Raw genomic sequence first — 24967 nt, forward strand, 5'->3', positions numbered from 1 at the left:
TGCTACCAAATAAACCTGCTGGACTTTAACCTGGTGTTGTGAGACGTCTTACTGTGTTTACCATATTTAACCCATTCATAATCTTAAAGCCCTTTATCAGGCCACTCTTCAGTTTTCTCTTTTCTAGTTCCCAGTAGTTTAAGCTTTCATAATAGGTATAATCTTTCAGTTCGGATATCATTCTATCAAATCTGTTTTGTATTATTGTCATTTTATAATATGGACTCCAGAACAGATTTCATTACTCCCAACTGTAGTCTAACCAAGGTTCTATATACACTTAACATTCAACTCTATCCCTCCAAAAATGAAGTCCACTAATAGTTTTAACCTGTTGCACTTCTTGTAATTTGTGTCTTGGTACTCCCTCCTCTATTGGAAAACAAAGGGATTTGAATATTAAGACTTTTTTTTAAACTGGGCATCAATGTAAGACAGTAAATACGGGTGATAAGGGAACAGGACTTTGCTGTTTGACTGGGCGCCAATGTAGTGCAGTGAGCACACACGTGATATTGGTTAAGAAAGGAATACTGCACATATTGTATAGCCACATTTTCTGTATCTCGTCTTTTTTGGGAATAGTTAAAATTCCCAGAGAATATTAATCAATGTTCTTTATTCATTTCACATTTTTTGCTTACATAGTACTTTTTCCTCCACCATCTTTCCACAATTAGGCAGCTGGTTAGTGTGACTGATCCCTTATCATTTGTGGATTCTGGTTCTAACATTTTGCTAGTTATGTCCTTTTTCTATTGCCAATGTTCTCTAATTTATATAGCTAACCTTCCCTCTCTTCCCTATTCTGATTATATATTGCAAAATTTAGCTGCTGGTCCTGTAACTGCAGTCACATTTCAGCAATTCCTATTACATCTAATTCTCCCTTACGAATTATTGCCTCCAGTTCTATTTTGTTTGCGTGTACATTTCTGAACAGGTTGTCCAATGAGACTTTTAATAGTTCTCCCGTTACCTTTTCTTTTAGAGTATTTTTATACTTCTGCTATTTAACTTACATACATGTTTCCTGGCCATTAATTACCCTTCTTCTTGGCCTTTACACATCTTCTATTTTTTCATCCTCTGATGACGCTATTTTCACCAGAACCCTCCCTGCCATGTTATTATTTTCAAGTGTCCAAAGTGCACGATCACAGAATCTTTAAGAACATAAGAAATAGGAGCTGGAGTAGGCCATCTAGCCCTTCAAGCCTGCCCCACTATTCAATAAGATCATGGCTGATCTGAAGTGGATCAGTTCCACTTTCCCACTTTCTCCCCATAACCCTTAAATTCCCTTGTCTATCAGAAACCTATCCACCCGTGACTTAAATATATTCAGCGAGGTAGCCTCCACCACTTCAACGGGCAGAGAATTCCAGAATTTGAGTGAAGAAGTTCCTCCTCAACTCTGATCTAAACTGCACCCCCCCACCCTATTCTTGAGGCTGTGCCCTCTAGTCCTGCTATCCTTTCTAAGCAGGAAGAATCTCTCTACCTCTACCCTATCTATCCCCTTCATTATCTTATACGTCTCTACAAGATCCTCCCTCAGCCTTCTAAACTTCAACGAGTACAGGCCCAGTCTATTTAGTCTCTCTTCATAGGCTAACCCCCTCATCTCCGGTATCAGCATAGTGAACCTTCTCTGCACTCCAAGGCCAATATATCCTTCTGCAAGTGCGGTGACCAAAACTGCACACAGTACTCCAGCTGCGGCCTCACCAGTACCCTGTACAGTTGCAGCAAGACCTCCCTTTTATATTCTATCCCCCTCGCTATAAAGGCCAACATTCCATTTGCCTTCTTGATCACCTGCTGCACCTGCAGACTGGGTTTTTGCGACTCGCGCACAAGGACCCCCAGGTCCCTCTGCACCGTAGCATGCAGCAGCTTTTCGCCTTTTAAATAATAATCCCTCCTACTTTTATTTCTGCCAAAGTGGATAACCTCACACTTGCTAACATTATACTCCATCTGCCAGGTCCTTGCCCACTCGCTCAGCCTATCCAGATCTCTCTGCAGACTTTCCAAACCCTCCACGCAATTTACTTTTCCATTCATCTTCGTGTCATCAGCAAATTTTGTCGTCCTACACTCAGCCCCCTCCTCCAGATAATCTATATAAAAATGGTAAACAGATGAGGCCCCAGCACTGATCCCTGCGGCACTCCACTAGTCACCAAATGCCAACCAGAATAGCACCCACTGATACCAAGTGCACTTTACGGTGCAGAAAGAAGCCATTCAGCTCATCAAGTCTGCACTGGCTCACTGAAAGAGTATTCTACCTCCCCTGCCTTATCCCCATTACCTTGTACATTATTTTCAGATAGCAGTTCAATTCCCTTCTGAATACTTAGATCAAACCTACTACTATACAGCATCTGTCATCATCTCACCCAGTAACTTCATTGCAGTGTGAATGCAAGCCCACTTGTGACTAATAAACTTCACATTCAACTAATTTATGCCTTGTGCCATTTTTTGGGAGTTGCCATGCCTCTCAGTTCATCAGATAATGGATAAATTCCCTTTTATTACCAAAAGTGGTTAATTATTTCCTTAAATACTGCATCAAAAATACCTAAGTTTTACTTGTCTTTCTCACAGCTTGGTCAGCTAAAACTAATTAATACTTCACAAATAAGTGCTGGTTTTAGTTGGTCCCTTTTTCCTCAGCAATCTTAAAGCAAAAGTATTTAACTCACTCCTGAATTTCCACTCGGACCAGCTTTCTCTTAGGCCGTTCTTACTGTCAGTTTTCATTGCTTTAATTTATGTCTCAAGAGCCTATTTCCTTATATACTTGTTCAGGTGCAGTACAACAAGACACAGTACTTCCATTTTATTAGCACATTATCAGTCTGTTTTATACTTGACAGCACATTACATTGAAAACTTTGTTCCCTACTGGTTTCTTCTGGAAAAAAAACTTTCTTACACCCAAAATCAACTCATTATTTGCAAAACAAGTATCTGGGACCAAAGTAAATAAAACTTTACCTGAATAATACATTCCATGAGATATTCTTGAGCCAAGCCATCTCTGCAGTTTACAACCTGCTCCAATATTCCTGTTAATACAATCTAGGGGGAAACAAAATTGAAAATAAGAGTCAGAAGCATTCTCTGGACAAAGGTTGCTTGAGGCTAACTGCTGACATGCTAAAGAAAGTTTCGCATTGAGAGAGATGGGCGAGATGTTAAACGAGAAAGTGCCTATTCTGATAGGTCTGGGAATTGTTCTAATGCTCCAGGTAATATTCCCCCCTCAATCATTGCCACCAAAAAAATGTTTAATGTGTTTTTTGTGGAATTTCACAATGCAAAATAGCTACCATATTTTCTTACACAAGTCATCAAGACATTTGAGGTCAAAAGATTGTAATATGCTATATAATTTTAAATCCTATCAAAATAGCCACTGCTCTAATGAGCAGCTTCCTCTCACCACATTTCCTCAGACAGCCCCAATGTCAAACATATACATCAGCTATAATTAAAATTCTTCAGTCTACTGCAGCTTGAAATACATTAAAACAGAGGTGGAAGATGAGAAAGAAGAAAATGTGTGTCAAGGTAGCCATTTAAAATGCTAGTACCACTAATCTGAGACTATGGAGTGGACCTTTGTCTCTTGATGGGAGGGAGGAATTAGCTCAAAAAAAAATGGAGAATGCAGTTTTCCTACAAAAACGAAACTACTTTTCTGGCATTCCTAACCATGCTCAACCTATTTTAGTGTGGCTTTTTCATGGATTGGGAAAGGCCATTTTGCAAAATGCACACATCTCCCATGGTCGGTGTCCCTCTTTTGAGGATGAAAGTAAAATTTCCTCCTGCAGATTGTTTGTGCTCTGGTGTCGGTTTTGCAAGCCAAAGAATATTCCTCCTTGGAGCTTGAGACGATTGGGGAAAGTCAACTGAGGAACTGGTGACATTCTGCAAGTGTAAAATGTTTGACATCTTCAAATTTCAGCATTAGATGCTGCATTATACTGTAGATGTATGTACTGTACTGCAAAGGTAAGTTGACCATTATACTACCTGTATCGTACAAGTGTTGGCATGCATTACAATGTGTTGGCAAACTGTCTTATCGTGTTTGGTTTTATGATTTAAATTTACAGGCAACACTGGCTTTGAAAAAGAATTCAAGTATAAATTCAGATCCAAATAGTTATTAATCTGTTCATTCTGAATAATTAAACTAGTTATTTTGAATATTAAAGGATACACATTTTTCCATACGGCTGCATTAAAAATAGATCACTTAGCTATACAATCTCAAACTAAATCATGAGTATTTCTTTGGAAAGATTTTTAAGATTATTTGAAATATGAAGCAGAATTCTCACCTGTTTGTACCTTTCTACATTCACCCCTTCCAACTGACTAAGTCGAACTAGGTTTGTACCAACAAGGATTCGCAATTCTTGACGTTCACGTTCCCGTTTTTCACGGTCTCTACTGTGGCCTTGGTGCTGCATTCGTACCCAGAGTTTGTTCATTTCTGCAAAGTTCAGCAGCACAAAGTCCATGGAATCATTGATGTCACCAGTTACAACTTCTCTGAAATTTAAAAACATAAAAAGGGAGTTAAAGGATGTGATACATCAGACACTAGAATACATTTTGCATTATAAATCTTGCTTAGTTACAAGTACATTCCTGTGATTTTCATCATTAATAGATACTTAAAAAAAATCCCAAACTAAATCTCAGAAGGAAATATCCTTGTACATCTTGTAATGCTATTCATAAGAACATAAGAAATAGGAGCAGGAGTAGGCCATCTAGCCCTTCGAGCCTGCCCTGCCATTCAATAAGATCATGGCTGATCTGTCGTGTCTCAGTTCCACATTCCCGCCCTCTCCCCATAACCCTTAATCCCCTTGCCTATCAAAAACCTATCAACTCACATCTTAAATATATTTAGTGAGGCAGCCTCCACCACTTCAACGGGCAGAGAATTCCAAAGATTCACCACCCTTTGAGTGAAGAAGTTCCTCCTCAACTCCGTTCTAAACCACCCCCCCTTTATCTTGAGGCTGTGCCCTCTAGTCCTACTGTCCTTTCTGAGCGGGAAGAGTCTCTCCATCTCTATCCTATCCATCCCATTCATCATCTTATACATCTCAATGAGATCTCCCCTCATTCTTCTAAACTCTAACGAGTACAAGCCTAGTTTATTCAGCCTCTCCTCATAGTTCAACCCCCTCAACTCCAGTATCAGCCTAGTAAACCTCCTCTGCACTCCCTCCAAGGCCAAAATATCCTTGCGCAAGTGCAGCGACCAAAACTGCACACTATTCAGAGTTTGCTAAAGCGCTTTGTTGTTGGATTGTTCCATTTGGCAATTAGTCTGAGTATAGAATGCAGAATCGTTATCAGTGTTGTAGATGTAAACACATTACTTCAAGCATACAGAGACAAAAAAATTATTCAGCTCAACTGATCTAAGCTGACTGTAACTCTAATGAGCCTCCACCCATCCTATTTTATCTAACTATCCTTCTATTTCTTTCTCCCTCCTGCTTATCTAACTTTCCCTTAAATGAGGCTACTCGGCTCATCTGCTCTTTGTTAAAATGTATTACTAGTATTTTAGTAAATAAGTTTCCTCATGAGTTCACCATAGAAGTTATTCATAACTATCTTCTATTTATAACCTACATTTGTGTGCACATCTTTTCTACATGCATTTTGGCAAACATTCTAATCAAACAAGCATACCTCTGCCATGATATAACTCAATATTCATAGAATCATAGAAATCCTACAGTACAGAAAGAGGCCATTCGGTCCATCAAGTCTGCACCAACCACAATCCCACCCAGGCCCTGCCCCTATATCCCTCATATTTACCCACTAATCCCTCTAATCTACACATCTCAGGACACTAAGGGGCAATTTTAGCATGGCCTGTCAACCTAACGTGCACATCTTTGGACTGTGGCAGGAAACCGGAGCATCCAGAGGAAGCCCACACAGACACAAGGAAAATGTGCAAACTCACTGAAATCTGGCCATGTTTGATTCGGGTGCCTCCTGTTGTGACAAATTCCCCTTCTCCCCCAAACAGTCATGTAGTCATGCCCCAGGTATAACACCTACGTCTTGTCTGAAGTCTGTCCCATAACGTCAGTATACCGTTTTTGCCAGGGGCACGGTAATAAAAAATACCTGGTACTGAAATCAAATCGCAGGGTCCCTGACCCAAAGTAGTACCAGAATCAAACCATAGGGTCCCTGATCCTAACTAAGCCTGTATAACCCTGATCCAGATCCACATGAGATCAAGGGGTCCCTGGCCCAAACTAAACCTATGTAACCTTGATTTGGATCCACACGAGATTGAGGGGTCCCTGGCCCAAACCACTATGCAGAGTATAATTTAGGTTCGAACACCATCACCTGTCAGTGTCCTCCATAAGGGATGAGGGGTCGCAGCACCGATCCAAGAGAGAGAGAGAGCGACACCAAGGTGAATCTTACCTTGTGCCGGCATCCATCTCTTCCCTCCGGGTCGTGACTCGATCACTTCTTCAGTCCCCCACAGAATCCACCCAGGATACTGGTTTCTGCTCTTGCAGCGCCAAAATATTGTAGTGGAGAATTGTGAGATTTTGCAAGCCCAGGCAAGTCGTGGGGGGTTACAGGTAGTGTCACATGAGCCCAAGATCCCAGTTGAGATCATTCTCATGTGCGATACTTGGCTACTCTCTTGTCTGCGATTCTGCGTTGTCGTGTGTTGTGAAGGCCGCCTTGGAGAACGCTTACCCAAAGATCAGAGGCCGAATGCCCGTGACCGCTGAGGTGTTTCACAACAGGAAGAGAACACTCCTGCCTGGTGATTGTCAAGTGGTGTTCATTCATCTGTTGTTGTAGCGTCTGCATGGTCTCCCCAATGTACCATATCTCGGGATGTCCTTTCCTGCAGCGTAACAGGTAGACAACGTTGGTTGTGTTGCAAGAGCAGGAACTGTGTACGTGCTGGATGGTGTTCTCACATGAGATGATGGCATCTGTGTTGATGATCCGGTACATCCTGCAGAAGTTGCTGTGGCAGGGTTGTGCAGTGTCATGGTCACTGTTCTCCTGAAGGCTGGGTAGTTTGTTGCAGACAACAGTGTTTGAGGTTCTGCGGTTGTTGAAGGCAAGAAGTGGGGGTGTGGGGATGGCCTTGGCGAGGTGTACGTCTTCAATGAAATGTTGAAGGCTCTGGAGAAGGTATCGTAGCTTTTCTGCTGTAGGGAAGTACTACATGACGAAGGCTACTCTGTCCGCCGCCGTGTCTCGTGTTTGTCTTCTGAGGTGGACAGTGCGGTTTTTCGCTGTGGCACGTCGGAACTGTTGATTGATGAGTTGAGCACCATATCCTTTTTTTTTAATGAGGGTATCTTTCAGCATCTGGAGATGTCTGTTGCGATCCTCCTCATCTGAGCAGGTCCTGTGCATATGGAGGGCTTGTCCGTAGGGGATGGCTTCTTTTACATGTTTAGGATGGAAGCTAGAGAAGTGGAGCATCATGAGGTTATCTGTGGGCTTGCGGTACAGTGAAGTGCTGAGGTGACTGTCCTTGATGGAGATGCGTGTGTCCAAGAATGCAACTGATTCCAAAGAGTAGTCCATGCTGAATCTGATGGTGGATGGAGCTTGTTGATGTTATCATATTAGTTGTTTCAGTGATTGTTCACCATGAGTCCAAAGGAAGAAAATGTCATCAATGTATCTTGTGTATAGCATTGGTTGAAGGTCCTGTGTGGAGAAGAGGTCTTATTCGAACCTATGCATGAAGATGCTGGCGTATTGACATGCAAATTTGGTCCCATGTGTCTGGATGAAGAACTGGTTGTTGAAGGTGAAGACGTTGTGGTCCAGGATGAAGCGGATAAGTTGTAAAATTGCATCTGCAGACTGGCAGTTGTCAGCGTTGAGTATGGAGGCAGTTGCAGCAATGCCATTGTTGTGGGGATCCTAGTGTAGGATGCTGCAAAATCCATTGTGATGAGGAGTGCTCCTGGTTTAACTGCTCCATGTGTGTTGAGTTGTGTTGCAACAAATGCTGGGGGTTTTGTCTCCTACGGACAAGCCGTCTGTATACACAGGATCTGCTCAGATGAGGAGGATCACAACAGACACTTCCAGACATTGAAAGATGCCCTCATGAAAACAGGAAATGGCACTTAATTCATCGACAGTTCCAATGCACCACAGCGAAAAACTGCACCGACCTCCTCAGAAGACAAACATGGGATGCAGCGGACAGAGTACCCTTCGTTGTCCAGTACTTCCCCGGAGTGGAGAAGCTATGGCATCTCCTCCGGAGCCCTCAATGTGTCATCGATGAAGACGAACATCTCGCCAAGGCCATCCCCACAACCCCACTTCTTGCCTTCAAAACAAGCGCACAACCTCAAACAGATCATTGTCCGCAGCATACTACCCAGCCTTCAGAACAGTGACCACAACACCACACAACTCTGCCACAGCAACCTCTGCAAGACATGCTGGATCACTGACATGGATGCCATCATCTCATATGAGAACTCCACCCACCAGGTACATGGTACATACTCTTGCAACTTGGCCAATGTTGTCTACCTGATATGCTGCAGGAAACATTGGAGACCATGCAAACACTGACAGCGGATGAATGAACACCGCTCGGCAATCACCAGACAACAGCATTCTCTTCTTGTTGGGGAACACTTCAGCAGTCACAGGCATTTGGCCTCTGATCTTCGTGTAAACATTCTCCAAGGCGGCCTTCACGACACACAACACAGAATCGTTGAGCGCAGACTGATAGCCAAGATCCGCACACGAGGACGGCCTCAACTGGGATCTTGGGTTCACGTCACACTATCTGTAACCCTCATGGCTTGCAAAATCTCACTAACTGTCCTGGCTGGAGACAATACACATCTCTTTAACCTGTGTTTAACCCCCTCTCTCCACTCACATCGTCTGTACCTTTAAGACTCGCATTCCAACCATTATTTTGTAAATTGAGTTTGTGTCTTTACATGCCCTGTTTGTGAACAGACCTCCCACTTGCCTGACGAAGGAGCAGCGCTCTGAAAGTTAGTGGTTTTTGCTACCAAATAATCCTGTTAGACTTTAACCTGGTGTTATGAGACTGCTTACTGTGTTTACCCGAGTCCAATGCTGGCATCTCCACATCATGGCCTTCAATTGTTCAACAGTATTTCAATGCATTAAGTTGCCCAGGAGGGAGGACCCATAACAGCTTCATGAGGAAGCCAGTGTGTTAAATGATATCATAGGCAGCGGTAAGGTTGAGGTACACAGCATGTCTTCAACTTTTCTTAAAGCTGTTTTCAATGCAAGTGATGAGGGATAGTACCTGTTCTCCTATGCTGGGGTCCTTGCAGAAACCAGCTTGGTCAATGCTAACGTCTTCTTCTATGATTGTGGATGTGTGCTGAAGGACGAGGCATTCAAGGATTTTGCATGGGATTGACAGGAGTTAGCTGCACATATGGGGTCTTTTCAGGGTTTTGATATGGTGGTAACTTCTGCTCTCCACTATTTCTTTGTAATAATGTTGGAATTTATGACGATTGTGTAAAGTCAGGTCAGCCAAGCCAGAACGTGAGGCCTCAGGTGTTTCATAATTTCTGACATGACATTGTCATATCATGTTGCTTTGCCACATTTCCAAGCCCTGTAGGACTTTTAGTTCTGCAATGTCAAAGGGGGCAGGGCTGATGATCCAGTGAGGAACAATAGATCAGCACTTATGCCATGTTTCTTGCCAGTACCCTGGCTTGCCTGAGGAAGTTAATGATCCTCCCAGCAGACCCCAAAGGATGCTTCAAGAGAAAAGAGTCCAATCAAGGAATTCTACTAAAAGTCTCAAAGCCAAAAAGGAACAATATATCACATTAATACGTGTATATACACATAACTGCAAAAACCTGTTGGTTATATCAATTGTCTTTCCAAATGTAACCCATGCGAAGTGAAGACAAGCCAAATTAAAATATAATACAGCAAGCCCTTATTATGTCTTTTCCGCTCTAGTGCCATGCATTTAATAAGACCAGTATGCACACTTTGCATTGAGATTTCAGTTTCAGCATTGTCTTGCACCAGACCAACATATCTTGTGACCTGAATGGTCTCATTTTGGAGCGGCCTCACCCACTCCCCAGCTTCTTCCTTGACCCTCCGACTCTCAGCTCCTTAGAAGTCAGTCAGCGAGCAGGAGTCAAGTAGAAAGAGTTAGCATACTTCTATTTCATTTACAAATACAAGATTTTAAGTACATACAGTATTTCAGCTCACGGGGTGCAATATTTTAAAGTTTTGTTTCTGCTGAGAAAGTTCACAGAACCTAACTACAGATTGGTTGTAACAGGAAAATCTGATTTACTTAACTTCTGAAAAATTAAAGTTGCACTTTACAGAAACACAACATTAAGCAATAAGTGATTTATCACCATAATTTTTACAGCTTTACAGGTCATAACAGGTCTGGTATTAATGTCAAGAAAAAGTAAGACTTACTCTGACTCCTCCCCTTCATCTGGCAAAATATTTCTTGTACATTGAAGCAAATAGTTTCTGAGGAAAAGCCCTCGTAATGGGTGCTGCACCCCACGACACATTTCCACCAGATCCTTAAGAATATCCTTCCTGGACTGGGAAAATGACTTAATGTAGACAACTCCAACAGTGATGAGTAAGTAGCTGAACATTTGAAGAAAAAACAAACACACTGTTTAGTTAGATATAATTTAACATTCTACCTCACAACAATTTGGGGCCAAGTACTTCAAAGTTTTACTTACGAAATGTTAAAAAAACTGTAGTTTTTAAAAGAAATTAAAAAGCAATCTACACTGTAAACTGAACAATTGTAATCAGTGATTTTCAGCATTTTAATCTTAATCAATTTCTAATCACTGGGAATGTCTTAATACAGGGTTTAATTTAATAATGGATTGACTACCTGAATGTTATTAGTAAACCAAAAACAAAAGTAAATAAAATGCATTACATCTGGTAACGAGATCAAGACAACTTAGTCCATCAGACCCACTTGCTCAAGTGAAGATCATTGCTCTTCCATTGAAACAGAGTAATGATGTTTTCTTTTTTTAAGAAGTCCCAAGAATCAATCTTACGAAAACCTCCTTTCAATCTTGTAATAATGGGAATTTCAACCAAGTACAAAATTTAGTATAAATGGATGGACATGTTGCACATTAAATTAGGTTAAAACCATCTCCCAAAAAACAATGCAGTCTTAAGATTGTAGACTGGCACATATATTACATGTGAAGTTTACAATCCATTGCCCATTATTTGGAGAACAAAAGATACTTACAGTCTTGGGATAATATTGCCAGCATACTGAACAAGCTCATACAGATCAGCCACCTTTCTCCCTTTGGCAAACTCATCAGTCAGATAAACTTCCAGGTAATGTAATTCATCTGAAATGGCCATGTCTATTTCCAAGTTAAGAACATAAGAACATAAGAAATAGGAGCAGGAGTAGGCCATCTAGCCCTTCGAGCCTGCCCCGCCATTCAATAAGATCATGGCTGATCTGTTGTGGCTCAGTTCCACTTTCCCGCCCTCTCCCCATAACCCTTAATCCCCTCTCTTATCAAAAACCCATCAACCCGCTTCTTAAAAATATTTAGCGAGGCAGCCTCCACCACTTCAACGGGCAGAGAATTCCAGAGATTCACCACCCTTTGAGTGAAGAAGTTCCTCCTCAACTCCGTTCTAAACCGCCTCCCCTTTATCTTGAGGCTGTGCCCCCTAGTCCTACTGTCTTTTTTGAGCGGGAAGAGTCTCTCCACCTCTATCCTATCCATCCCATTCATCATCTTATACGTCTCAATGAGATCTCCCCTCATTCTTCTAAACTCTAGCGAGTACAAGCCTAGTTTATTCAGCCTCTCCTCATAGCTCAACCCCCTCAACTCCGGTATCAGCCTAGTAAACCTCCTCTGCACTCCCTCCAGGGCCAAAATATCCTTGCGCAGGTGCGGCGCCCAAAACTGCACACAGTACTCCAGCTGCGGCCTCACCAATGCCCTATACAGCTGCAGCAAGACCTCCCTACTTTTATATTCAATCCCCCTCGCTATGAAGGCCAGCATCCCATTCGCCTTCCTGACCACCTGCTGCACCTGCAAGCTGGGTTTTTGCGACTCATGCACAAGGACCCCGAGGTCCCTCTGCACCGTCGCCTGCTGCAGTTTTTCGCCCCGTAAGTAATAGTCCTTCCTACCAAAGTGGACCACCTCACACTTGCCAACATTAAATTCCATTTGCCATTTCCTGGCCCATTCGCCCAGCCTATCTAGATCCTTCTGCAGACTCTCCACACCCTCCGCACAATTTGCCGTTCCCCCAATCTTGGTGTCATCAGCAAATTTCGACACCCTGCACTCGGTTCCCTCCTCCAGATCATCTATATAAATGGTAAATAGCTGAGGCCCCAGCACCGACCCCTGGGGCACCCCACTAGTCACCAACCGCCAATCCGAATAGCACCCATTGACCCCTACTCTCTGCCTCCTATTTGACAACCAATCCTCTATCCACGCTAACACCCTACCCCCAACTCCATATCCCCTGACCTTCTGCAATAACCTCTTGTGACGTACCTTGTCAAACGCCTTCTGAAAATCCAGAAAGACCACATCCACCGGCTCTCCTCTATCCACTGCCCTAGACACATCCTCATAGAACTCCAGTAAATTTGTCAGACACGACTTCCCTTTAATGAAACCGTGTTGCGTCCGCCCTATCAAGCAATTCCCTTCAAGATGCCTCGCAATTTCCTCCTTAATGACGGATTCTAACATTTTACCTACCACAGACGTTAAACTAACCGGCCTATAAGTCACTACATATACAAAACATTTTAGGTGTACACCTAGGTGTAAGATATACTTTACTTAATTGTCTGAAAACATCAATAATTCTAAATGAGCATATTTGGAAAAAGGAATTATCAAACTGCTGCAATTCTTAAATTAAATTGTGGAACCCTACAGTGCAGAAAGAGACCATTCGGCCCATCAAGTCTGCACTGATCACAATTTCATCCAGGCCCTGTTCCCATAACCTCAGGCATTTGCCTTAGCTAGTCTCCCTGGCAATAAGAGGCAATTTAGGATGTCAAATCCACCTAACTCGCACATCCTTGGACTGTGGGAGGAAACCAGAGCACCCAGAGGAAACCATGCAGAGGCAGGGAGAATGTGCAAGCTCCGCTCAGACAGTGGCCCAAGCCAGGAATCAAACTCAGGTCTTGGTACTATGAGGCAGCAGTGCTAACCCCTGCACTACCCTTAAATGTATAGATTCTTTGAAAAATTGGGCTCTTCTGCAATGGGATGGGGGTAAAGAATCTAGTCTGGACTGAATCCTCATTTCAACAATCTAGACTGGTCATCAGTTATGTTAGAATTATATTTAGGGATATTAAATTAAATCTGACTGTGCAATAATTTCTTTTATAGAAGAAGGGAATTGACTAAGTAAATTAATATAGGTATACCTCACAAAGGGAACTCATGTGGGCTTGGGGAGAACATGCAAATTCCATACAGACGGTCACCCAAGGCCAGAATCAAACCAAGGTCCATGGCACTGTGAGGCAACAATGCTAATCACTGTGCTACCCTGCTGCCCATGATCTCACCTAGTTAAGTTCACTATACACACTAAAAACGAAACTAAACAAACAACCACCATAGATCACTTTCTCATATCACTCTCCACTAATTCCGTTCCAAGCTCCAACATGACTCCTGTCAGTCACTGAAAAAAATTATCCTCTATTTTGTTTATAACCAGTTTCAATATCTAGCCTTTGATCCTCCATCTGTCATGACATTTCTACAGCTACTTGTGCTAACAAAGCTACCTCCATCCTTGATGCCCAAGACCCAATTCACTTCCTAGCCATTTCCCCAGTACAGTCCTCACCACCGCTTCCTTAAAGGGGAGGGACACAATCAAGAAAGAAAATGGTGGACAACTAGTTCAGCCATTCACTATCAGATCTAGCAAGTCCACATAAATGACTGGTCCTGCTAAAACCATTGTTCCTGGATCATCATGAAATGCAAGTTATATTCTTTATTGCAAACCGTCTTGTTAAACGCTTTATCCCACCTTCTCCATCCTCACTTCCAATACTTCTTTGTCATCGAGATCAAAAATATGCCTCTGCCAATTCCCCCATGGATAAAACTTGCCCCAGCCTTGAATTCACTTCTCTCTCATCTCCCCTTATAGCCTTTAAGCTCATCTCATACATGACGCCCAACTCCTGCTCTCTCGACTGTTTCAACTAAATTGTTGACCACTGAACTTCCACTCCTGATACCCATGTTAGCTGATCTTCATGGCTCTCTTCAGGTGCTTTCTTCTCCTTTAATCTACCAATCTTCTCTTCAAAAAAGATGATCCTTGACCCCACTCTTTGTAAACAACTACCTCAACCTAATGTCTCTTTCTCCTCAAAACTCCTTGAACACAGTGATGCCTTCCAAATCCATGCTCAACTGCCCCAGAACTCCATGTTGGAAATGTCAATCAAGTTTCCACTTCATGTACCTAAACAGCTCATGAAAATCATAAATGACATTCTATGTGGCTGTGAAAAACGTAAACTATGTTCCTCGTTCTCAACCTCTCCACGCACCTTGGACCGCTGCATGGCCTATGACATAGTTGACCTTGCCATTCTCCTCTAATGCCTTTCCAATGGCATCCAGCTTGGTGGGACTGCAATCATCCGGCTCCATTTTATCTATGAATTGTAGCCAAAGTATCACTTGCAATGGTTTCTCTTCCTACTCCCACACATTAGTGTTGCTTAGAATCTGTGGCCCCCTCCTATTCCACACCCATGCGCTACCCTCAGCAATATCATCTGAAGGCAGTGCTAGTTTTCACATTAAAGCCAAGGACATCCAGTTCTACCTCACCACCATAGCTCTCCAATCCTTTGTTCCTGTTTATTTGACATCCAGAACTTTTCTCTAATTAAATTTTGGATGACTGAAGCCATTATCTTTAGTCCATAATCCAATGCCTCTCCCTGGCAACTGTTTTTGAGACCAAGTCAAACTGCTCAAGATCTTGGAATTTTACTTGACATCAGCTTCCAAACAAAAAGCTGGGCCAAAACTAAGATGGTCTATTTCTTCCTAACATTACAACTTTGTCCCTACCTGAGCTCATCTGCTGTTGAAATCCTTATGTTCCTCCTTTTAGATATGACTATTCCAATGCATTTCTGACCGGCCTCCCACCTTCGACCTTCCATAAAAATTGTGGTTATCCAAAAACTACAGTTTCTGACCTTATTCGCATCAAATCCCATTTACCTATTACTCTTGCAACTGACATTGTCTACCAGTCATGTAAAACATTGATTTTAAAATTCTCATCCCCCATTTTTACACATGATTTGCCCCTTACTGATCTCTGCAATCTCCTCCTTCATCACAGCCCTCAGATATCTATGCTTATCTAATTCTAGCTTCTTAAATATCCTCAATTTTAACCGTTTCACTACTGGCAGTTATGCTTCAATTGCCGAAGGCCCAAGCTGTATAATTCTCTCCCTAAACCTCTTCAAATTTTATCTCTATCATTCTTTATGAAACTCCTTCTTAAAACCTCTTTGACCAAGTTTTTGGCCATCTGCCCGAGTATCACCTCCAACGGCTTGATATCTAATTCTGCTTCATAACATTCCTGTTAAGAACTTTGTGATGTTTTAGTATTTTAAAGGATCCATGTAAATATAAGATGTTACCGGCACAAAGTACTGAAAGGATACAGAGTTCATAGTAACTCTTCGGCGATAGCATGGAAGTCCGCAGCTCACCAAGCATATTCGAAGCATGTTTTAATGCATCCATCAATTTATTCTTGTCCTTAACATAAAACAGATTTATCAGCAATTGAACAAATAATGAATCATAATTTTTTAAAATAAATATTTTCTTTAATTAAAATGAACAAGCTTGAGAATGTCTAGATTTTGCTATAGCTATTACCTGTCCCTAGAGTGAGAGAGATTTTAAAATATTGTTTATAATTGAAAACCATATGCCAATATATTTAAGTTCAACGTAGATTTCTTTAACTATGCAAGTTCAAAATTGCAATGCACTTAACAATCTCAAATCAATTTGAAAGCAATTCCAATCACTATAACTGATGATACCATTAAATTAAAACCGTAATGAATCTTGTGGTCTGAGTCACACCTACAATTGATATCATGCAGAGATAATATTATTTTTGAGTTTTTCATAATTGTCACCTTTTTCTTTTCCATTTTATATGTAGAGAGAATATACCAATGATATGCCTGAACAGATTTTAGATTGAACTTTTGCCCATATTGCCAGTCAAGTTTGTTCACTGAAGAATCTCTACTTTAATGCATTACAAGATTATTAATAAAGTACATCTGAAGTAAAATGTTTTATCTCTGAATTCAGAATTTATCAGAATAGACTTATCAAACTGTTTCTAGTATGTCTAAAACGATGAAACACAAGATTTTGCTCATCTGGGTGGCATAGTTTTTCCTCTGAATTCAATGTCAGATTTGTTAAAAATTCCCAAATACTCAAAAAGTAATGGACCTCCTCCTGTACTCAACTTAAAAACTGGAAAAACCTGGTTCCAAGCCTTTGTATGCAAATAGTAAAACATGCCAAGGTGAGAAACAGCAAAAAAAAATGATTTCCCCTTCTCAAATTCTGTTGGAAAAATATGGCAGGATCAAATTTGGTTATGAGGCCCAAATAGTAACCTACCAACATTAAGAGCAGACATTACCAATAAGCATTTGTGATACCAGGGGATCACTGGTGCCGATGGAATTATACATTGGTATATGCTAGTGGCTTAATGAGGGGAAAAGAGCAAAAACGAAAAAAACCATTTTGTGAGCAAGAATGTGGCATCCATAAATTTTATTTGCAAATGTTAAAGTTATGCTGCAGCCCATGATAAAGTAGATTTTACTCAGGTAATGTAGTATTGCTTTGGAATAAAAATGAGGACACTCAATCTTTAAAATATCCAAAGACTTGAAGTCTGACTCCCCCAAAGGTATCGAGAAATAAATTAGTCCAAGAATCAGAACTAAAGTAGCCCGATATACCAGTACAGACACATTCAGGCAAGGGAACTTCATATCTAAATCTAAAGAAATGCCAAGAGAAGCAGAAAAGGTGAACAATTAAAAACGGGGAAACATCACAGAACCATTTAAAGCAATCCAGATAGTTTTTAAAAATCTTGTAGCTGTCATTTATTTAATATAGCTTGTCCAGGGTTGTTGGTCCTGCATCAATGATCTAGAATTACAAATCTTCACCAGTTTAGAGAAACAAACAAAATGGTGAAGAGTCCTTAAATGTATCATTTGTATTTTCACATGCGATTAGGTAATACAGACCATAAATCCAATAGAAAGCACAAAATGAATACAAAGCAAGTAAAATATGCCAATCTGCCCAAGGGCAGGTCCTCTGCCCATTGCCCATAACTTGAGGTCTTACATTGTCAATTGTTTGTAGGAGGTTCCCACTTTCAATTTCAATGAGTGATGTGACTAGGGATAAAAAGTGATTTCCTCATACGTGCTCAAACAAAATGAATCCTTTTCGCAAAGGATCCTTCTCCATCTGTAAGCAGCCATTGTTTCTGCTTCTAGCTCATCCACCATCACCATTAAAAGTTGCAGGTTCAGCCATTGGTCATGCCTTATAATCTTGAGCATAGAACCCTTAACTGGAGGAAAAGGGCAAGGAAAACTACCCTAAGCTCTCAAATCACCCTTCTATAATTAAGAACTGCAGAAATGAATATGAGAAAAGGCTTGCAACAGATACCCAAGCTAACCACAAAAGTTTTTAATGATGTTAAGAGAACAAGGGGAAAGTATACCTATTAAAGAGTGACAGGTGAGACTATAATGTTCAATGAAAGTATGACAAACTTATTCAATTAGGATTCTGTCTCCATTTCCAGTGATGCTAAAGGAAAAAATTACTACAGGCACATGTGGAAACTAAAAATAAATGATGACTGGAAAGACCCAACAGAATTAAATAAAGATAATAAATGAAGACTTAATGAAAAATGAAGAACAATAATGTGATTTGAGAAATATCAGTATCGAGGACCTGTGTGATTCATTCCAGACCATCTAAAGAAAAAAGGAGAGAAAGTTACAAATGCAGTAGTTATTTTCCAAAAGTATCCAGATTAAGGATTACACCTCTGGAGTGGAAAGGTTTGGATTATTTGGGTGAAAGATTTAAGATGGGAGAGAAAAAAGATAACTACAGATGTAAATTTAAAGTATGTTGTGGGTAAATTATTTTAAACTGAGACTGAGACACAGCACTGGGTCAAGGATGAGCTGACGAGAGAGTCAACATGGATTTATCATGGAAAATCACGTCTGATTAACTTAACTGAATGTTTTTGAGGAGCTCACTAACGGGTTAGACATGAAATTATGTATGAACATCATATTATTCCACATTAGATTTCTAAAAAGGAGAATGCACACAATTGAAGGTAATGTTACGACACAAGTTGGTAACGGTGTGGAAGCAGGAGGAGACAGTGCAGGGATAACAGGTTCATTCTCTGACTGATGAAATTGGACAACGATGGCCCTCTGGGATCTGTACTTGGGCCTCAGCTTTTCACCATTATCATTAACAAATCGAGATACAAATTTCTAATACTTCATCCAATGTGCAGGGAGCATCAAGTTAGGAGGCAGAATTGGAGCAAGGGAACCTTGGATGAAGTAAATAAGTGGACGAAACCATGATAGATGAATTTCAATGTGGGGTATTACAAGATCAACTACGTGGGATCCAAGCCAGACAATTTAGAATATTTTCTTCATAGAGAGAGACTAGGTGCTAAGAAGGAGCGAAGTTTAACAGGTCAGCTTTAAAGTACATGAAGTTTAGTAGTCATAAGTAGGCTTACATTAACACTGCAATTAAGTTATTGTGAAAATCCACTCCAGAACCCATTCGGGTACATTGAGGAAGAATTTAGCATGGCCAATACATCTAATCTGCATGTCGTTTGGATTGCAGAAGAAACTGGAGCACCCAGAGGAAACCCACAGACACAGGGAGAATGTGCAGACTCTGCACAGGCGTGACCTAAGCCAGGAATGAAACCTGGGTCCCTGGTGCTGTGAGGCAGCATTGCTAACCATTGTGCCACTCAAATAACAAGAGTTACTACAAAAAAAAGAGGTTACTGGATGCTGAATTCTATCTCAAGGAGGTTAGAATATACAAGTGAGGAAGCCAGGGTTAAACCTGAACTGGTGTACAGAATTCAGCTTTGAGCATTAAATGTTAAGAAAGATATTTTGCCCTTGGAAGGGGTACAGAGTAGTTAACCAGAATGATTCACTGGCTCAAAGCTTTGGTTCGCAACTATTTTTGGCAACATGGCTCACTTCAATGAGACAATCCCAGAGTACACCCACTTTTTTTTCAGCTGAACCAATTGCTTATAAACACCTCACAATGTAGTAGTGAGCCGGTCACATAGTAGTATCCAATCACAGGTGCATCACAATTCAGCAATAGTGCTTCCTCATTGCACAGCCATTCATCCTGTGTGCTCAGTTTAAAAATCAGCATATGGACTGAACTTCAGTTTAATTCAAACCAACACAGTCAATGCAACAATAAATCCAGCTAAAGTATCAGACCTGAAGGTAAACCAATCAACTGGGGCAGCATGGTGGCACAGTGGTTAGCACTGCTGTCTCACAGCATCAGAGACTGGATTCGATTCCAGCCTTGAGACTGTGTGAGGAATTTGCATGTTCTCCCCATGTTTGTGTGAGTTTCCTCCAGATGCGCTGGTTTCCTCCCACAGTCAAAAAACGTGCAGGTTAGGTGGATTAACCGTACTCCCAGAAGATAAGAAAAAACATAAGCAAGATAAAAAAAATTGCTAGCACATCTCCATCAGCAATACTAAACAATTATTAACACTTATATTTAACCAGTCTGATTGATCTACCTGAGCCAGGAGATGGAATGCTCACCCATGCCCTATTTGTAAATCTGAGATTGTTTATTTTCAGCTTTTTCCTGCAACACTAACCACCCACACCCAATACTAATTTTATTCCGGAGAATGTTCCCTTAGGAATTTGGCAACCCTCGGGTTCCCACATAAGTTTTGAGCAAGGGATGGCCTTGTCAAATATGATGTGTGATGGAATAATTGTGAATTATCCGGTGTGGTGGTGGTGGTGGTGGGGGGGAATTCTCACCACCTTGGTATTCTGTCGATTCTACGCAATGCCCAACCCATTTCAAAGTTAAAAATCAATCTGATCTTGCCCATACTCTCCGTCCATAGATGTCATCTAACCTGAGTATTGGCAGCATTTTGAGTTTTTTTGTTTCAAATTTCCAGCAACTGCAGTATTTTTTGTATGACCCAACCCCGATTGTTAAAAAGACATCTTGCACAAATCGCAAGTTGTGCATCACGAATAAAACAGTAATACTTTCCTGCAAATCAGATTCACTATAGGTATTAGTCAATAACACAGATGTAATATTTTATTCAACTTAGAAAACAAATTTTAAAAATCCTGTGCCACCTTATATAGCCTACATTGTCACAGGTACTGAATCACAGGATCCCAGAGGACGCTGAAGGTTTCTGCAAGAGTACGGGATGAATCTTTGGTAGCCAGTCTCCTTTTTGGAAAGAGCTAGCACAGGGCACCAATCAACACCAGACTGGTGCTGACGATACAGATAGTGCTGAACATGACAGGCTGGAAGCCTAGCACAAAATCAGCAACTGCGCCCCTGGTGGGAGAATAGAAGGTTGCTAAGCTGGGGGATATCATGGCTAAAGATTAGTTACAAGAAATCAGAGAGAGAGAGAAAGCAAGAGAGATATTTTGAAATGCTTTGCTCCTTGGATCATGGGGAGAGGGTCATGTGCATTCACTCAAATGCAATCACCACCTTCAATCATCCCCAAAAATTTTCTTCTAAAACTGCAGCCCTAACACAACGTTATTTAGTGGGCCGGAGGAAAACACTTTGTTATTTCAATAATCATGTACAGTTCCATTCTCAATTATAACAAAGGCGAGTTGTGAAGAGAATGGATTTTGAAGGCAGCATTTAAGCGGCAGCCATTGCAGGAGCCAGGCAGTTGCGGAAAGAAAGATTGGGGCTTGTCAATTGGCTTGATGCAAAGATGCAACAATCCGTGGCACACTTGCACCCTTCTCTCAGACCTAAAGGAAAAGTTTAAAGTTAAACTTTATTTATTAGTTACAAGCAGGCTTACATTAACACTGCAATAAAGTTAATGAGAAAAATCACGTAGAATAAGTCATGAGCGCAGTTACATAAAATTGGCTCACATTTCCTTAAGTTTAGAAAGTTGAAAGGTTATCAAATTGAGCTATTTAGAATAACAGATTTGATTTTATATATAGAAATTATTTCTTCTGTTGAAGTTTAGGTTTTAAGTTTATTTATTAGTGTCATAAGTCAGCTTACATTAACACTGCAATGAAGTTACTGTGAAAATCCCCCAAGGAATCCTGAACCATAAAGCATAATCTTTAAATTAGAGTTTGGCCAATTTGGAATGAGATTGGGAAACATTTCTCAGTATAAAAAGTTAATAAAAATCTGAAACTCACATCTCTAAATGACTGTGGTTACACAATCAATCGAAATTTCTGGCTGCAACTTCCTCAGAGTGTGACGGTGACTCATATTGATTCACCTGCACTTAAATTCCAAAGTGTCTGTCTTGCCTGACCTTCCTGACTCAATACTGAATTAGAAGTGCTTTTATTTCTTCTGAATAACTCGGAGTGTAAAACTGGCAGAACAATCTGAAATTCGTAATTTAAATTGTTTCAGGTGGTCAATCGTCCCTGGGAAGTTAACCTTTCTGAATAGTTGGTAAGTCTTTACTGGGATTCCCAGGTACATTGAGGCAACCCCCAAATCCGATGATGGGCAGTCAGGAAGTTACAGGCCTTTGAAGACCAAGATTGATCTAACTGAATTGTGGAACAAGCTTAAGGGGCTCATTTCTGAAACTTGATTGTGAGTCCAAACCAGACCACAGAAGCACAAACAAACCACTGAGATATAAACAAGAGCTGTTAAAACTTCATTCACATAAAACGTACTGCTTTGTTACAATCCCAGCTGATGTTACTACTGAATATTCAGACCCCAGAGCTTTAGCTCAATAGATCGTAGCTTTTATTTTTTGTTTAGAGATGTGGATGAAAAGTCATAGGACTGTCAACTAACTTATAACAAAAGAATAAAACATTTATCAAAGAAATATTAACTATAATATACTACTCTTTCACCCCAGCTACATCTTTACAGGTACACGCAGATTTGTAAGAACACAAGTTACAAAATCTAACTTGTACTCTAACACACAATAAATATACAGCCCATGTAAACCAGTAGACAAAATAGTCAGACATGGTACACTGAAACCAAACTGAAGCCACCCAAAACTTCTGTGGATTTCTTCTCAAATCTCCCTCCGGTGGATGTTACACTCCAAGCCAACTGGTCGCACTGGAACTCTGATTTTTACATGAAGGTTTCTAATTACCACTCTTGAAGGATACACTTCAAAATTTTCCCCCGTGCAAGGCTCTCTCTTGGATCCACATCAAGGTTTCAGCTTCTTTTGGTATTTCTCTGCTCTAATTCACCATATTTTCAAGTTTCCACACAATCTCTTAGGTACCCAGCTACACCATAATACCACTGCTTCACAGGCTGCATTAAGGTATCACCAATCTTAGGATTACTTTGGACGTCTGGGCTCTCACTAGCTAACCTTTCTAGGTTTGTACCTTGGTCTTTAACTGGGAGCCTCCTTCTCCGTTTCAGACTTTGCTGAAAAAAAAAATCTACCTTCACCTGATTTCTGTTCTTGGTTCCTAACTTCCTGGAAGTCACATCCCTCAATTTCTGACTGTTCTTCAACTTCTCAGACTTGCTTATGTCCCTCTACTGTCCTGCCTATAGTGACAATTTCTGTGGAAAGCTTCTTGCTCCTTGGCTACAGGTTCCAGCTGAATTGAAATGCTTCTGCTTTTCAGTATAGGCCTCTGGTACTATTCAACAGCTTAGTTTTTTGAAAAAACCCTGCAATCATCTTTACATTGTAAGCTCCTAATTACAAATCGGGCAAGGTTTAAGGTGAAACTAAAAGCCAAAAACTTGCCAGCAGCTATATTTAACAAGAAGCTAAACTGATTTTTTAACCCTTAGTACATAAATACAGAAACAAAATTAAATTAGTTCTAACACAATACAAATAGGTTATTTCCTAACATTATAGAATGTAACCACAGAATTCACAGACTCAAAAAAAAACTTACACTGGCATATTAAAAGGCTCCATTTAGTTCAGCACCACTGAGAACTAATCATTTGCTTTTCTGGATGGTATTATGTAAAGATCTGGTCAATGCAAGAGCTGTTCTCTTGTTCTTCTCAGTGTGTCAACAATAGCCACACTAATGCTATTGAGGATCTTCATTCCAAAAAATTTGTAGAGGAAAGAGTAACGTAATGCCAATTAGAAATTACAGGATAGTGATAAATAAGACAAATGGAACTGAGGACTCAATTAAAGTGAAACTGTGATATGCTTGTTTATTGAAGAACATTTCTTTCTGCATTATCCATTACAAAAATATTAATTTTCATTCAAAAGAGATTATATCCCTTTAGAACTACCAGAAATAGCAAGATCTCACACCTGGACAACAGCCACAAGAAAAGCAATCATATCTTCAAAGTTGCTCCCAGGCATGACCATCCAAATAGAGGATGGAAAGAAGAATCATTTAAACAATTGATATAAAGTACATTGGCTTTTACCCACGCCAAAAATTGCATTAACCGAAGCACTCAATTCAATTATTCTGTTCAATAATTTCACTTATACAATAGGATACTGATCTCAGAGTTCCTGAATGATGTTATCCTTCATCAGGTTCTGTTTTGCTGAATTTCGAGTAAAGGATCTTGTTCTGTGAAGCCAATAAGTTTCAATTAAACTGGTGAACTTTTATAAACACTGGTTTGGCCTCAACAAGAGTCTAATTCTGGAAACCATACTGGAAGTGTGTGAGGCATTAGAGAACATAGATAAGATTTATTAGAATGGTTCCAGGGATGAGGGCCTTCAGTTACGTGAACAGATTTGAGAAGCTTGAGATATTCTCCTGAGAGAAGAAAGGTTGAGAGATTTTATAGAGGTGCTCAAAAATCACAAGAGGTTAGGACAGAGTAGATAACGAGCTCCCATTAGCAGATGAGTTGAGAAACTGGATTACTGATTTGAAGTGACTGGCAAAACTGCTGAAAACAACATGAGGAAAAATGTGGCTACATAGCAAGTGGTTTGGATTTGGAATGCATCGCCTGAAGAGTGTAGAGGCAGATTCAATATCAACTTTCAAAAGGAAATTGGATAATTCCCTTTTCCTAAAGAGGAAAAAATTCAGGCTTCCAGGTAAAAGGTGAGGGAGTGAGACTAATTGAGCTGAGCTTTTGCAGGGAGCCCACACAGACATGACAGGCCCAATGGTCTTCTCTAGTGCTGCAGCCATTCTGATTTCTTTGCTCCATTACAGTGAAACTTATGCATTAATCACTAGCGTATGCAAATTAATCAGCTCACTCTGTCACCAATTTTTTTTAGATTAAAAACATACCCAAGATTTAAGATATCTTATTAAATTGACCTATAAAATGAAGTTTATTTTTAATTACAGCCAGTGATTCAACATAACATTTACACAATTAGCCAAGAATAGATCTGAGTAATAAAA

At 40.5% G+C, this 24967-nt stretch overlaps 1 protein-coding gene across 1 annotated transcript in view; it reads right to left on the bottom strand.

Annotated features, from left to right (window-relative positions):
• Nucleotides 1-24967, bottom strand: part of vps35 (VPS35 retromer complex component) — a 57590-nt gene that overhangs the window by 24190 nt on the left and 8433 nt on the right. Inside the window, exons 3-7 of the mRNA XM_080186945.1 lie at nt 15866-15962; nt 11372-11495; nt 10549-10731; nt 4368-4581; nt 3013-3096 (exon numbers count right to left, since the gene is read on the bottom strand). Coding sequence (XP_080043071.1) covers nt 3013-3096; nt 4368-4581; nt 10549-10731; nt 11372-11495; nt 15866-15962 — 702 coding nt within the window. The remainder of the gene's footprint in view (nt 1-3012; nt 3097-4367; nt 4582-10548; nt 10732-11371; nt 11496-15865; nt 15963-24967) is intronic.

The sequence above is a fragment of the Carcharhinus amblyrhynchos genome, chromosome 4 (assembly GCF_965287045.1).
Source record: "Carcharhinus amblyrhynchos chromosome 4, sCarAmb.v2.hapA, whole genome shotgun sequence".
Classification (NCBI taxonomy): domain Eukaryota; kingdom Metazoa; phylum Chordata; class Chondrichthyes; order Carcharhiniformes; family Carcharhinidae; genus Carcharhinus; species Carcharhinus amblyrhynchos.